The sequence below is a fragment of the Syngnathoides biaculeatus genome, chromosome 13 (assembly GCF_019802595.1).
Source record: "Syngnathoides biaculeatus isolate LvHL_M chromosome 13, ASM1980259v1, whole genome shotgun sequence".
NCBI classification, from domain to species: domain Eukaryota; kingdom Metazoa; phylum Chordata; class Actinopteri; order Syngnathiformes; family Syngnathidae; genus Syngnathoides; species Syngnathoides biaculeatus.
In genome coordinates, this window is record NC_084652.1 from 6,011,785 (window position 1) to 6,026,206 (window position 14,422).

General features: G+C 42.5%; 1 protein-coding gene across 2 annotated transcripts in view; it reads right to left on the reverse strand.

Moving 5' to 3' along the window:
- The window catches only part of insra (insulin receptor a), a 62,777-nt gene that overhangs the window by 24,147 nt on the left and 24,208 nt on the right, over window positions 1–14,422 (reverse strand). For both annotated transcript variants that reach the window (XM_061839922.1, XM_061839921.1), the window contains exon 3: window positions 685–1,021. In XM_061839922.1, the coding sequence (XP_061695906.1) occupies window positions 685–1,021 (337 nt within the window). The remainder of the gene's footprint in view (window positions 1–684; window positions 1,022–14,422) is intronic.

Here is a 14,422-nt window from a genome sequence, read left to right on the forward strand (position 1 = left end):
TAAATGATAATGTGATATAAGCATTTTTGTGTTACCAGATGTGAACAATGGTTGAAAAACCCACCGCGCTTGATTTGTGATTCCAAAACTAGTTCACAAATTACATGAGTAAATATAATGAGGCAATTCAGGATTTCTATATTTTCACCATCACGACCCTCTGAGGGAAATCGCAACTACAATGTGGCCCGCGACAGACAGAAAAAAAAAAAAAAAAAGTTTGACACCCCTGGATTAGCGGGAACACTGGTCAAGACTACACAAAATAAGCGACGTCTTTCAATATCTATGCATTTCTATTCATAACAAATTTTACCCGCGTGATTTTTCGTGCTCGACTGTGCTGATTTGCGAGAACGATGGTGCGGGGGCGCATACGCGCCTGTCAAATCACAGTGACTGCCTACACTATATCAAAGAAGTAAATCCCAACTACAGCACCAAGAGTTCAAAAAAAGTTATTTGCTTATTGCGTTAGCCAGTTCATAAAATTAGCGAATAGCCAATATTTTCAGGAAATAAAAGATACCATCCTTGTGCAATATAGCAGGGTTTCACTAGTTCATACAGATTCCTCCAACATGTCAATCAATGAATTACTACGTCACGGACTGGACTAGTAAGTGTGAAGTCATTAGCAAATTATAACGTTTTAGGGAAATTAAAGGGGGGTGGTGCACTTACGCTGACGAGTTGACGGTGGTGTAGCCGGAGGGACATTCGGGGATGCACGCGCCGTTGTGGATGACGTACTCGTGGCACTCGGGGCTCTTGCTGCGCTCCTTCTCCCGCTTGCAACTGTCGTGGAGCTCTTGGCAGAAGGCAAAGGAGACGCACCGCCAGCCCTTGAAGGTGTAGTAGCCATCAGGGCAGCGCTCCACGCAGCCGCCCCGGTGCCGGAGGCCCCGGCAGGCCACGCAGTGCGCGGCGGACTGCGGTTCCATGCAACCGCCGAGGCACTGTTCGTGGCAGCACTGCTGGTCCAGGGTGCAGGCACGGTGTTTGCAATGGACAGGACACACTGCGGGAACACAAAAGAGGGTCTGGATGGGTAAACAGGAGATCCTCCGTGACTCAAAAAGCAACCATTTTAGAGGTGGATCTGATCACTGGAAATTTAATCTGGGTCGCCAAATAGCATGCATCATTCATAATGTAAATATCCCTGGAGTCATATGGAAGAGGCTCAGTTAATCTCTGTTTATTCATGGGTTCACTTAAAGGGCAAATACAATCACTTGTATTATTTCAACAATTGAGATTTTACTCGTGAAAATTGCTCCACGAGATAAAGAACAACATTTAATTATTTTTGAAAGGCCTGTCCGTAACACACTACAAAGATTTATCGGGGACAGGAGACAGAGAAACTTAGCAAAAACATTACATCACCAGACCCCCCCCCCCAAAAAAAAAATGGATTTTTGTTCTGCTTTCATACAAAATTCAGGTGCAACACTGCCAGTATTTACATTTTCTGTCTTAACGATTATCTTTAGTGATTTTGCAGTTGTGTAAGGTATGTTAAGAGCGATTCGAGAGGAAGTCAGCGTAGCTGTAGAAAACCTACGCAAGTACAGGGAGAACCTGCAAATGCCATACAGGACGGCTGGAGAAAAGATTTAAACCCCGAACTGTGCAAACTGTTTCGTTACAGCGGTGCTGCTACACCTTCTAAGAAAAAAAGGCTTAACCTAAACCTTAAACACCGTAGGATGCACAAGCCAAGGAGGAATTAAGGGGTTTATATAGCTTTATTGCAACAAACATGCTCATCAGCCAACGAGAAATCCCCTCACTGAGCCAGTTAGCAGCCGAGGCGATCCTCATCTTGCAGTCGGCGAACAAGCGTTATTGTATATAAACAACAGGGTGGTCGGGCGGGTGGAGTAGCGCGGGGGAGCAGGGACGGGGGGCGCGGGGGGGTCCTAACACTTCCTTACCACCAAACAAACATGAATGAGGAAGGGCTCTAGCCGACTGCTGGGAAGTAAATAAAAGCGACGGTTGGTGTCTTTTGCAAGCGAGACGCTCTTGTAACGCAAAACTCGGTATAATAGGTTACTCAAGAGTTGAAAAACAAAACAAAAAAAAAAAAAACAACAAAAAAAATGTGAATCTTCATGAACACTAGAACAGTGAAAGTGATCCTCTTAACCACAAAAATGAGGAACATAAACAAACCAAAGAGGCCTGATTGATGCATGAGTGCACACTATTTTGATATTAATAAATAAATCTAAAAATTAAATAAAATACACTGCAATAAGAATAAAGATTTTCAAGGGTGTGCTTCTTTTATGGGTTAATTTAACCCATTCGTGGGCAGCGTCCCTTTTTTGGGACATCATGATTTTCATGCATTATAGCCTTCACTATATCAAAAATATTTAAGTGTTTTAATCTGAAGCCATAATTTGGTATCAGGAGAGGATAACTCATCGGTCCAAGTTAGCAGTGGGATTTTTGGGACGAGATTATAAATTAGTGAAGTTATCATATAACTTAACCATAAACGAAAAAGAAGGGTTATTTCCTTGATTGTGGCCTGTTGGGAAACTTTTATCTCAATAAGGCTAAAAATTTCCACCCTGCCTATGAAGGGGTTAAGACAAAAAATGAACAACTGTTGAGTAGCATTAGACTCATTGCGCTTGATAACCGGTTGTTCTTTGTTATGACATTTCTGTTGTTGACTTTCAAGAGATGTAATCCAAATGTTCTCGGTCGCATTAGCATCATGTCGTCAACACGCTCACGCAGACAGAGGTCCTGCAACCAAAAGGTCGCAGAATAGTATTACGTCTTTGGTTGTTTGGTACCTTTTTCCTTATTTATTTTTGTTACAGTGAACCATTTGCCTAATTGTGGTAACTGACTCATGAATTCTCCCATTTTTCACCTTTTTTTTTTTTTTCCTTCCGTGGAAACTATCTTCAGCAGTTCGCTTTAGGAGGTCCCTCTCCCCTATCCAAAACTTGACAGTAGTACATAATAAATATGATCTGTGTGTCTGGCCTGGTTTGGCTTGTGCCTTTAATTTGTTACACAACAAACCGGTGCCCGAGGTAAAACAATTAATTAGAGACATAAGGTGTGACTCAGGAGGTGCCAATCATTTGTCACGCACTTGTGGCCTCACTTCACTTCAATCAGATTAGCAACGGAACAGGTCTGCACAAGGGTGTGTCTCCAAGTGCGACACAATTGATTGACACCTTAAAAGTCATGCATTGTCTCCAATTGGTTGTCCTTCCGTGGGTGCGTTTTTCCTGTTTTTTGGGGTTTTTTTGCAGATCAAGTTGGAAGGCACAACATGGGCCCAGAGACTGAAGTCAGTTGTATTACAGACCAGTCAGAGCATCACCGTGAATGAATTCCAGATTCTGGTCACGTCTTTGCCTTCTACGCTTCAGACTGACTGACATTTGATTTATGATTATCAATTTGTGCCGTTAGATTTGGTCCCTCGGAACGTGGGAGACATATATCGGAAGTGTTGTAAATTCGTACACCCGTCTACTGATTTGGATGTAAGATAAAGCAAATCATGTTTGTTTGGAGCCATAAAGATGAGATTTGTGTCCATGTCCCAATATTTATGGACTGCATATTTATAGTTTAAAGGTCAAGTGTCATCCCGATAAACATTCTAAAATAGATATTGAAATGAAAAATACATGTAACATTATTCACTTCAATGTCTATACGAAAAAGTAAATATGAGCGGAGAGCGGGTCATCCATGCGCAAAGTTGCGGAAGTCTCATTCGACAACATCCAAGTGGTCGCCGTATTGGCTGCATCTTCTGTCCGTGACGTCACCCCGGACATTCGCCATTGAAAACACGCTGTGGCCTCTACTATGGGAGACGAACACGCCCCTTCAGACACGGAAGCTCTTTTCGAAGAAGAGAACATCGCACAACCGAGTGAAGTGTCCAGGGCAATATTACCCTATTGTTTCGAGCCATATTTAGATGATATGCGGATCACGGCAAAACCACCTCCTCGCCTGTTCCACCTTTGTGCGGCGGTGATAAAAACAACGCCGCCCGCAAGCTACGACGACGCAGCGGCCAAACTGCCTCCCCATCCGATCCACTTCCGGAGCAGAAATGACCCACCGTGGCCCGGCGCCGCGATGAGCCACCCCGGCCGACAAAGCCACCGGCCGGCTCGCCCTTCCCGGGCTTGCCGACAAGGGTGCTGCACGGAAGCCTTCCGATGGGCACAGACCACATTTAGCACCCCTGATTTACGGATTACGCCCCCCTCCCCAACTATTGTTTTTTTTAGTAGCTGTATACACAACTACATGTCATTTGGAACCCACGAAGCTCTCGTCCTTTGCACCCGTGCAATCCATTTTTCACGATGAACCAGGTCTTTTGGGAAAAGTATGAAGAGCGAATCAATCCTCAATAGTGTTCGAGCAATATCCAGCAATGCAACGAGTCGGCATTTTGGCTAACACGAAGGAACAACAAGCGACCTTCCCGCAGGTAAAACTAATAGAAAGAAACGAGTTACTGCCTCCGTCACTTCCTGCTTCTTGTTGAGAACAAATCCCTTGAGAGGATTTTCGTGGCGGGAGTTACAAAAAGCCACATACGTCAAAAGCATGTTTTGTGGTGGAAAAACGGATGTACCGTACCGGCTGCTGTTTTTTCATTAATAACGTACTAAAAATCATCCATTTTATGACACTTGACCTTTGACTATTAATAAATGCAATTATCAATATTTGGGTCGGGGTGGCATCAATTACTTGCATATTGATCTTGATCACTATCCCTATATAGTTCCGTTTTAATGTGTTGAAGGCACCGTGGTACCCTAGTGGTTAGGACACCTGCCTCATAGTCCTGAGATTTGGGGTCCGAATCTTGGCTTCAGCCTTCCTGTGTGGAGTTTCCATGTCCTCCCTGTGCATGTGTGGGTGCTCTGGTATTTTGAAAAATCATCAAAATCATCATTGCCATGTTTGTATCAGAAAAAAAAAAAAGTTTGGGGTTCACTGGTCTAACGCCCTATTTAACATTGACACTCCCCCTCCCGGGTGTCCTTTCACCACCTCTGAAGGAAGCCTGTGTGTCTGTGTGTTTGGGGGGCGCGGGGGGCTACAGGAACATGAGAATGGCAGCAAAAGGGAGAACGTGAGGAGGGGTTAGGGGAACACTGTGTGAGGTGAAAACAAATGATACAACCGCTTTTCCCAAGTCGCTCAACCAGCCTCAAGACTAGAAGGGGGGGGGGGGGGGCGTTTCCTTGGCATCAGAAACCTAACATATCTTTATGTTACGCCCCCAAAGTTTCTTTCCCAAACCCGTCCTTCAACTTTGCCTCCATCAAAAAACCGCGCAACGCACTGAACTCCCGTGGCATGCGGCTGACTCCCGATCCCGCGCGGGAAGCTCCGCGCCGGAGCCTCGCGGCTGCAGAAGAGCCGCCCTCGGCTCGGGCCAATGTGTTGGCTTGCTGCGGAGGTCAGGCATTCAAACGGCCTCTCCCCATCTCCGAGGAAGACGGGCCCCCGGCTTTAACCCTTTTGGGCCCCTCCTGGATGGTAGCTGCCGAGCATGGGAACAAGAATGGGGAAGCACTCCCAAAAAAAAAAAAGTTATAAAAGAGAAATGAAGAGAGAGAGAGAGAGAGAGAGAGAGAGAGAGAGAGAGAGGGAAAAAAAGTAAAAGCAAACGCAAACCTCCGTCTCCATTGTTCTGAGGCCGGATTCTAAACTTTCTCATCTGTCCTAACTTGAGATAAGTCAACAACGCCTCAGGTGATGACGAGCTGGCTCGCATCACGTCATGTCCACCTTCCGTTAGCCAATTTGTACATTTAACTAAAGTTTCTGATTCCTTAATCTGACTTGTAAGTAAGATCAAATTAGTTAATCGGCTTGATTGCTGCTGCTCGCGTTTACCCTTTTTTTTGGGGGGAATGACAGTTCTGAATTTACTTGGAAATATTTAACTAGATTAAATACATACATTGTGCATTTAGCGCATCAAGCCACAAGACCGAAAGAGACAGAATTAGACCTTTAAAAAAAAAAAAAAAAAATAGCTGGTGATACTTCGTTGAACACTAATCGATTAATTATTGCAGATTGATTGAGGCGCTGCAATGGAAAAACTGCGACCCAGTATTGGGTTTTAAGGCTCACATACAAAATTCTGCACTGGATTATTTTTGGATCGAAACACAAAAACCAGTTTACAGTTTAAACTGGTAGCAACATAGCAGGTTTTGAAGTTATAATCAGGATGTAATTAATGTATTAGCTTGTTGGGTGACGTGAGAAATGTAGCAAAAGAACACCAGCTCAAATATTGTCAGTCATTGTATTTTGTTAATACCTGAAAGTGGTTTTATACCAACATTTCTTGTAAATATATGACTTTATTATTACTTTACTATAGGTTGGTGATAGACTATGGTGCATCCGCATTTATACACAAATTGGAGTTATGTTGCCGCTGCAGGAACGGAACTCATTCGTAAAACAAAGCCCAGCTATATATAAATTTGGGACATTTTAGAAATGGCTTCAAAAAGACTGTTCCTATAATTGGCCTTCTTGGGATATTAAATGTGTTTTTTCATAGACTTTTCCAATTGTTTTGAGCTGTGGATAATTGAGTATTGAGAAACAAATCCAAAAGAGAGACTCACTGGCTGCAGTCTATCTAAATCACAAACAATGAGTCGATTATGTCTTTTAGAACATTCAGCGCCACTTAATTCAAGATTTATGAGAGTGTATTGAGCCACTATATATAATCGAAAATAAATTTAAACTTGTGCACCCAGTCTTTGTTACACTATTATCCCGACTTGGAAAAATTAGGCTTCAAAAAAGTAAATAAAACTCAAAAGTGAAATTTCATTTAACCCTCTTTGGACCAAATACAATTTTGCAGAGAGTAAAATCTGATACTTTCAGAAAACGATGCTCTGGACTTAAAATTTTCGATTATATTAAACCTGTTGCAAATTTGCAACCCGTGCCCGGAAAGGGTTAATGTAAAAATGTAATTATGGCCTCCTCTGATTATGGGTAGCAAAGTAAAGACAGATACTTCTAGATTGCATTATTTTAAATTCTGTTTTAGCCACCTAAGTTTGAAAAATACACTGTTCACTACCCAAAGAGGATTATTCATTTTGACAAAGAAACAGCAATTGGTGTTTGTCTCAAGTTCGTTTAGAGTCATTAAAATAAAAGTGAATTTGTGAACGTGTGCTTCATAGTAGACGTACAGTTTTGGCTCTCAGTTGAGAACGTTAAAAATGTTACAAAACTTGTTTTTGATTGGTTTTTAGAGACAATGTTAGCGGAACATGCCACAGACTAGCATGGTCGACATCAGAGGAAGACGATCAATAACTGCGGTTTAATGTTTGACGAATCAGTCAACTGCGGCTTTGAATGAACGTGAAAATAAATAAACAACAGCGGCTTACATGCATTTTGTTTGAAATGTGTAATGTTCTGTTTTGGACCAGTAGACTACAACTAAGACTGAGCAAACTGGCAGGCAGGCACTCAAAACACATCCGAACAACAGTGAGAAAAATTCAGGGTCAAAACCTGTAAGGGGCCTTTGAAAGGGGGCCTCCCAAGATGTCTTTGATGTCCCTGGCTGTGTGAGGACGTCATTCTTTCGTTAAAAAATGCTAATCTCAGAATAATCCCCACAATTCTTTGTGATAATTGGCCTTGTCCCGAGCTCTATTTCGTTTCTCGGCGAAGACCACCGCGAGACATCCTAAATAGTGGATGCAAAAAGTTTTCGAAACGGCAATTTAGAAGCCGACAACATGGCAGCAACGATCAGAACGCACTTAAAAACGTGAGCCTAACACATTCCCCTCTTTCGAAGATGTGCCACTATCAGATATCTACGCGGGTGCCAAGCGCTAACATGCTGAACCACACATGTCCGTTCAGGCTGCGGTCTAATCTGTTTATGTAGTTACACCATCGTAATGATATTTGAGCGCAGCGGGAGTATATTATTAACACATTGGCGCAACATAACTGCCGTAGCTATTGCTTATGTTGCGCTCCATCACGGAATAAAATGGGCAGAGCCGTTTAGGGTCAAAACGAATGCTGGTTGACTTTTGTGTTTGGCGTCTTTACACTCTTGACACTGAACTGCAGCAAAGGGGGGAAAACCAACTATAAAGTGCCATAAAAACATAAGGGTGACTTTTAATTGGTTGTTAGTAATGTCAGGAACACAGCACAGTTTCCCATGAGCCTTTGGCTTACTATAGCTGCTTGTGAGTGTTTAATATTTTGTATTTGAGCACCTGACTGTTTAATAAACAGCTGTAAGTGGATCAGCGAGTGGAGTCTCCTTTATGGAATAAACTCATTTACATATAAGCATTTGAAAACAACGGCAAATACGTTTTCATGCGGCACGCTCGGTTTGCTGTTTTTCGTTTCATCGTTTTATATTCTGCCTGCGTGGGTTTTCTCCGGGCACTCCGGTTTCCTCCCAACATTAATTGAACACTCTAAATTGCCCCTAGGTGTGATTGTGATTGTGGCTGTTTCTCTCTATGTGCCCTGCGATTGGCTGGTGACCAGTTCAGGGTGTACCCCGCCTCCTGCCCGTTGACAGCTGGGATAGGCTCCAGCGATCCCCGCGACCCTTGTGAGGATAAGCGGCAAAAAAAAAGGTTTTATATTTATGGCTTTACAAGTGATTATTGCAGAATTTTTCATGATTTTACCAAGACATGAGGTTAATGATGGATTAAGGCGCGTTGTGACTGATGTAAAATTTTGGGTTATGTGACTCAATCATAAACTTCGTATAATCAAAATAATAATATGTTAGCCTGTTGACAATGTTCCGCAAATAGTATAAGGCCGAGTTAAAATCCAGCAAGGTTAAATAGGCTGCAATTTGTTTGCAGGATGGAGTTGCCGTTGCCTCTCGCTTTAATTCTGCCTACACACCTAAAAGCTTTTGTTCCAAGCAGAAGAACCAACATCAGGCCTGAAATCACTCTGTGGTGTCCTTTTGTATCTGGCATGAAACAACCAGTTATTCAGACCTCATGCATTAAGTTCATATCGAGAGGGCAGAAAATGCAAAACGGCGTGAGCGGCAGCACGCTGGATGGTAATTAAAATTCCACTGCAATGACAAGGGCGGTATTTAGTTTGTTTTTTCTTTTTTTTTTTTTTTTTCCGAAAGCCCAAAAGAGACGCAGCCAAGAATGGACAAATAAAACGCTGACTGTCGTCCAGACTTTTCCGAGCGGGAAGGCAACTTGAGCGTCAGATAATTTTGTTCAAATTGAACTATCGCTGTTTTTTAACACATCAGCTGATGTTTGAACTGTGAGCCACAAACATCTTCCATGATAAACATTACTGATCTGCAAGGAATCTATGCTGTAGCTGGACTTTTTGTGTACAGCCGTGGCCAAACGTGGGGGACTTGGGTTCAAGACGCTGACTGCACCATTCCGGGGACTCATGCCTGTGGTAAAACACGGTCAGTAAGACACTGCTCCCCCTCCTCCGTTGTGTTCCACTCACAAGTGTCTGTATTCTCTGTGATGAGTAAAAATGTACAGAACAAAATTTCATGTGCATGCATCCGTGTTTATGACAATAAAGATTATTATTCTTTTCATACAACTCCACTGTTGACCCTTCATTTAAGTTTTAAGGGTTGTCTATAAAAAAAAAAAAAACATTACTCCTGTGAAAGGAACCCAGCATTCAGCATATTTCTTCTTCTTTTCCTTTCGGCTTGTCCCTTTAGGGGTCGCCACAGTGTGTCATCTTTTTCCATTTAAGCCTATCTCGTGCATCCTCCTCTCTATCACCCACTGTCCTCATGTCCTCCCTCACAACATCCATCAACCTTTCTTTTAAGTCTTCCTTTCGCTCTTTTGCCTGACAGCTAAATCCTCAGCACCCTTCTACCAACATATACACTCTCTCGCCTCTGAACATGTCCAAGCCATCGAAGTCTGCTCTCTTTCACCTTGTCTCCAAAACATCCAACTTTGGCTGTCCCTCGAATGAGCTCATTTCTAATCTTATCCAACCTGTTCACACCGAGCGAGAACCTCAACATCTTCATTTCTGCTACCTCCAGTTCTCCTTCCTGTTGTCTCTTCAGGGCCACAGTGTCTAATCTGTACATCATGGCCGGCCTCACCACTGTTTTATAAACTTTGCCCTTCATCCTGGCGGATACTGTTCTTCAACACAACAGAATACCTTGGGGTTAATTCAGAGTAGACAATGAACCAGACCTCCTCCTCTAACATCAATGTGTGACCTCTCAAATACACTCCAGGAACAAATGTGCAAAAATTCTCATTCTTTCCTCATTCAAACTCATTCCTAAACCTTGTTGAAAGCCTTTCCGCAAGAGTTAAAACTGTTCTAACTGCAAAGGGGTACGCCAGCATCACATTAAACCAAACATCATACTTGAGTCAGGGCAGGTGAGTGAATCCTTTTCACTATATACCGACACAGTATAAGTGTATAGTGGTGTACTGAAAAAGAGAGAGGGAGAGACCGAGAGAGAGAAAGTCAGCGATGCTCCCTAAGGATAGCTTCAGCTTGCAGACAGGCTCTGCCCTGGCTGTTGGCCATGTAAGCAAAATAATTCCAGATGACAATATGTGTGTCTGCTGTGTGAGTTTGTAGCTTTGTGTTCTCTGTATTTCTCCATCTTGGACATACGCAGAAAAAGCCACCGCCAACTTTAGACACTTAAGTTGGAGAGCGGTGTTGCCACATTTATATTTATTTTGTCTTAAGCCTCTACAGTACTTCTAAAATGTGGTATATTATCATTATAACTTGTGAAATACCCTGGGACTTCTTTTTTTTTTTTAGTACTGGTACGTCACATAACAGTAGTAGCGACTCTTTAATTGACTGGTTACTGTTTTCCATAGCCACGCAAAATAAAATAAAAACAAGTTTATCCACTCGATCCAAATTTTGCTAAGCTCAAATTCCACAACGGGGGAGGCAGAAGACTGCTGTGTGTTTGCAGGCAGAAGTTCTGACATGGCAGTTTCGCCAAACGCTGAGTAAAATGCTTTAAAGGCGGCGACGTTCAAAACAACAGCTCATCATTACATCGCTAAACCTATCGATAACCGCCGGTTTGTGTTGACACTCCGTGCATCAAAACGGGTTTCGGACCGGTGAACACAGAAGCGCTGACTGCTAAATCAGTCCCTCTTGTTTTGTCTTTTTTATCACAAATGTTCCCTCAATTTTAATTAGAACATTATTAATCAGAAAGTTGAGACTAGTAACTAAGGAAGTTTCTTTCGGCTTGTCCCGTTAGGGGTCGCCACAGCGAAACGCTCCTATTTGTTCGGCACAGTTTTTACGCCGGAGTCCCTTCCTGACACAACCCCTCTCGGGGAGTAGAGGCCCCAGTGGGATACGAACTCCCGACCCCTGGTTCACCAAACCAACGCTCTGACCACTGAGCTATGGGGCCTCCCAAAGTTGAGACTAATTGAGAGTAACCCCAGCCAAAGGTGCATCAATAAGCACTGAGCAAAGACTGAGATTTATTAGTTTTTGTTTAATAGTATATTTGCCCCCAAAAATAAACATGAAAACTAATTTTTTTTCATCCTGCGGTGCTGCATTTCACTTTTTTTTTTAATCATCCATCCATTTTCTTAGCTGCTTATCCTCACAGGGGAGTGTTGGAGCCTATCCCAGCTGTCAACGGGCAGTAGGCGGGGTACACCCTGAACTGGTTGCCAGCCAATTGCAGGACACATCGAGACAAACAGCCGCACTCACAATAAGACTTAGATGCAATTTAGAGTCTCCAATTAATGTTGCATCTTTTTGTGCGATCTGGGAGGAAACTGGAGTGCCTGGAGAAAACCCACGCAGGTACGGGGAGAACATGCAAACTCCACACAGGAGGATCCGGGATTGAACAAGGGACCGGAGAACTGTGAGGCCAACGCTTTCCAGCTGATCCACTGTGCCGCTTTTTTTTTTTTTTTTTAAATCAACCAAGTTTTTTTTTATTTTCTTTTTTAATCAACATCAACATTTTGAATTGGAATTCATCCTTTAAATGTGTTGAAGGTTTATCAACAAATAACCAGTGAAAAAGATAATCGCTGAGACCTTTTAAGGATAAGCAGCTCCTTTACTTCAAAGTATTTAAACCCTTTGCAATAAGACTGAACAAACGTGCCAAGAGAGAGATCAGCTAGTTAAGTTGACCATCTTCAGGAAAAACAAAATGAAGAAAAAAAAAAAAAACGTGATTAATGCTAATGAGAATTGTGTATTTGTTTTGTTCTTCCCGGTACACCTTGCTCGTGGCGTGTTCTGAATCACCAGCATAGGCAGCGGGCTTGGGCCGAGCCCACGGGGGCGACAACGGGTAAACAATTTCATTAGCGAGCCCGGCTCGCCACTGATGGCGAACAGAAAAACAACACGGGGGAGGAGGAGGAGGAGGAACGGCGCTTTTTGTTTTGAACGTTGTCCGTTCTCCTGAAAGCGGGATATCCAGTTTGTCCGTGACTGGAATAGAAATGATAAACACGCTGAACGGTGACGGCCAATTAGTCTCCCTGCTCGACGGGCAAATGACGCACGAGACGACCTGTGAGTCTTCGCTTCCTTCCGGGCTTCGCTGTTAATCAAAAATATTGAAAGGTTAAGCAATTTCAAACTAAATGTTGACTTTGAGAGTGATGTGTACACACAAATATATATATATATATATATATATATATATATATATATATATATATATAAAAAGCTAGAGGGCAGAAACAGGTTGATGAATGAAATTTATTTTTTTTTTTAACGTCCATTACCATGTATTGAACTATTTTGGAAGGTCGAAGAGACCACTAAGAGGAAAAAATAAGAAACCAGACAATAAAAAAATCTGTTGGTTTATTAAACAAATGGCAACCCTCCCTTGTCTATACCGTCTATGACCATGAAAATGTAGGCAAAAAAAAAAAATACTCCAAATTTGTCTGCACTTGGTTCATTAAAGCAATGTATAGACAAACTGACCTAAATAAAAATCTACCCAAATGGTAATATAAACAAAGGAAAACCGATGTTGGTTCTAGCTCTCGATATGCCCAAGAAAAGTTACAGAAAAATTTAATACTATCCAAATTTTCAGCCGTTGATTCTTTAAAACAAAGTAAAAACAGCTCATGGCCTGGCAGTCTACATGACCATGAAAACAAACAATGTTAGGACTAATTGGCTCTTGTCCAGTCCATATGAAAATGAAAATCCATCCAAAAGGTACCACAACCCTAAATTGTCAGCACTTGGTTCAATTAGACTAAGTAAAGGGCCTTGACAGTCTGTATGACCATGAAAATGTAATGGAACATTCTTTTCATAGTTTTTGTCATGAACATGCGCCCAAAAACCTACCATTATCCAAGGTATTTGGCATATCATGGTTCATTAAAACAAAGTAAATCCAGACTGGCTCTTGCCTTGATGGTTTGTATTTTGATGAAAATGCTATGTAAAAATATATTTCACTGAGTTGTCACGAAAATGCACACAAAAGGTATAATTATTCAAGGTTCTCGCCACTTGGTTCATAAAAAAAAAAGTCAAGGCCGACTGACTCTTGTCCTAACAGTAAAGAACATGACAGAAAAAGTATCCTTTTGTGACTCCCTGTATAAAACAGTCCAAGAAATTGTGACCTCGAAATTCATCTAATTTATATCAACTCTAGATGATAATGTAAATATTTGATGTGCTGGAACAGCTAAAGTCACTGTTCAGTTTTTCCCCCAAATGGCCCAGACGTCAATTACAATTCAAACGTGCAAACTAATCTGGATCAAAGAAGGACTCAAGAGGAAAACTTCCGTGCAGATCAGAGTGCTCTGTCGAGTGCACGCGGGATGAAAAAAAAAAAAGGCCTGTCTGCCCGGCTTGAACTGGATGCCTGAAATATTTGGGATTCCACGGGACTGGCTCCAGGAGCTGCACGATGAAGGGTTCGCAGGGTGCAGCTTCTGGCGAGTGCCAGAGCGGTGAAGTCAACTCGGAGGGAAACACTTGTTCTCTATGTGTGCGTATATCGGGGGATTAGAGCTAGCAGAATACATCACTGCGCAACTAAGCGTGTGAGACCGAGCCTTTTCCACAAGGACTTTCGGACTCTCAAACGTACTGATTCAGTTCGGTGGGTTGTACTTGCTCAGCACTTGTACGTACACTTGCGCTTGATTCCAGCCGGATCGTCGGTGGATCAACCCATCAGTTTCCGGAGAAGGACACGAAAGAAGAAACACATCATGTATGATGATGGAGGAGCAGGAAGGAAATGTGGTCAAATTTGAGCGACCAAAGTGTTGGGGCTGAAGAGTTCTAG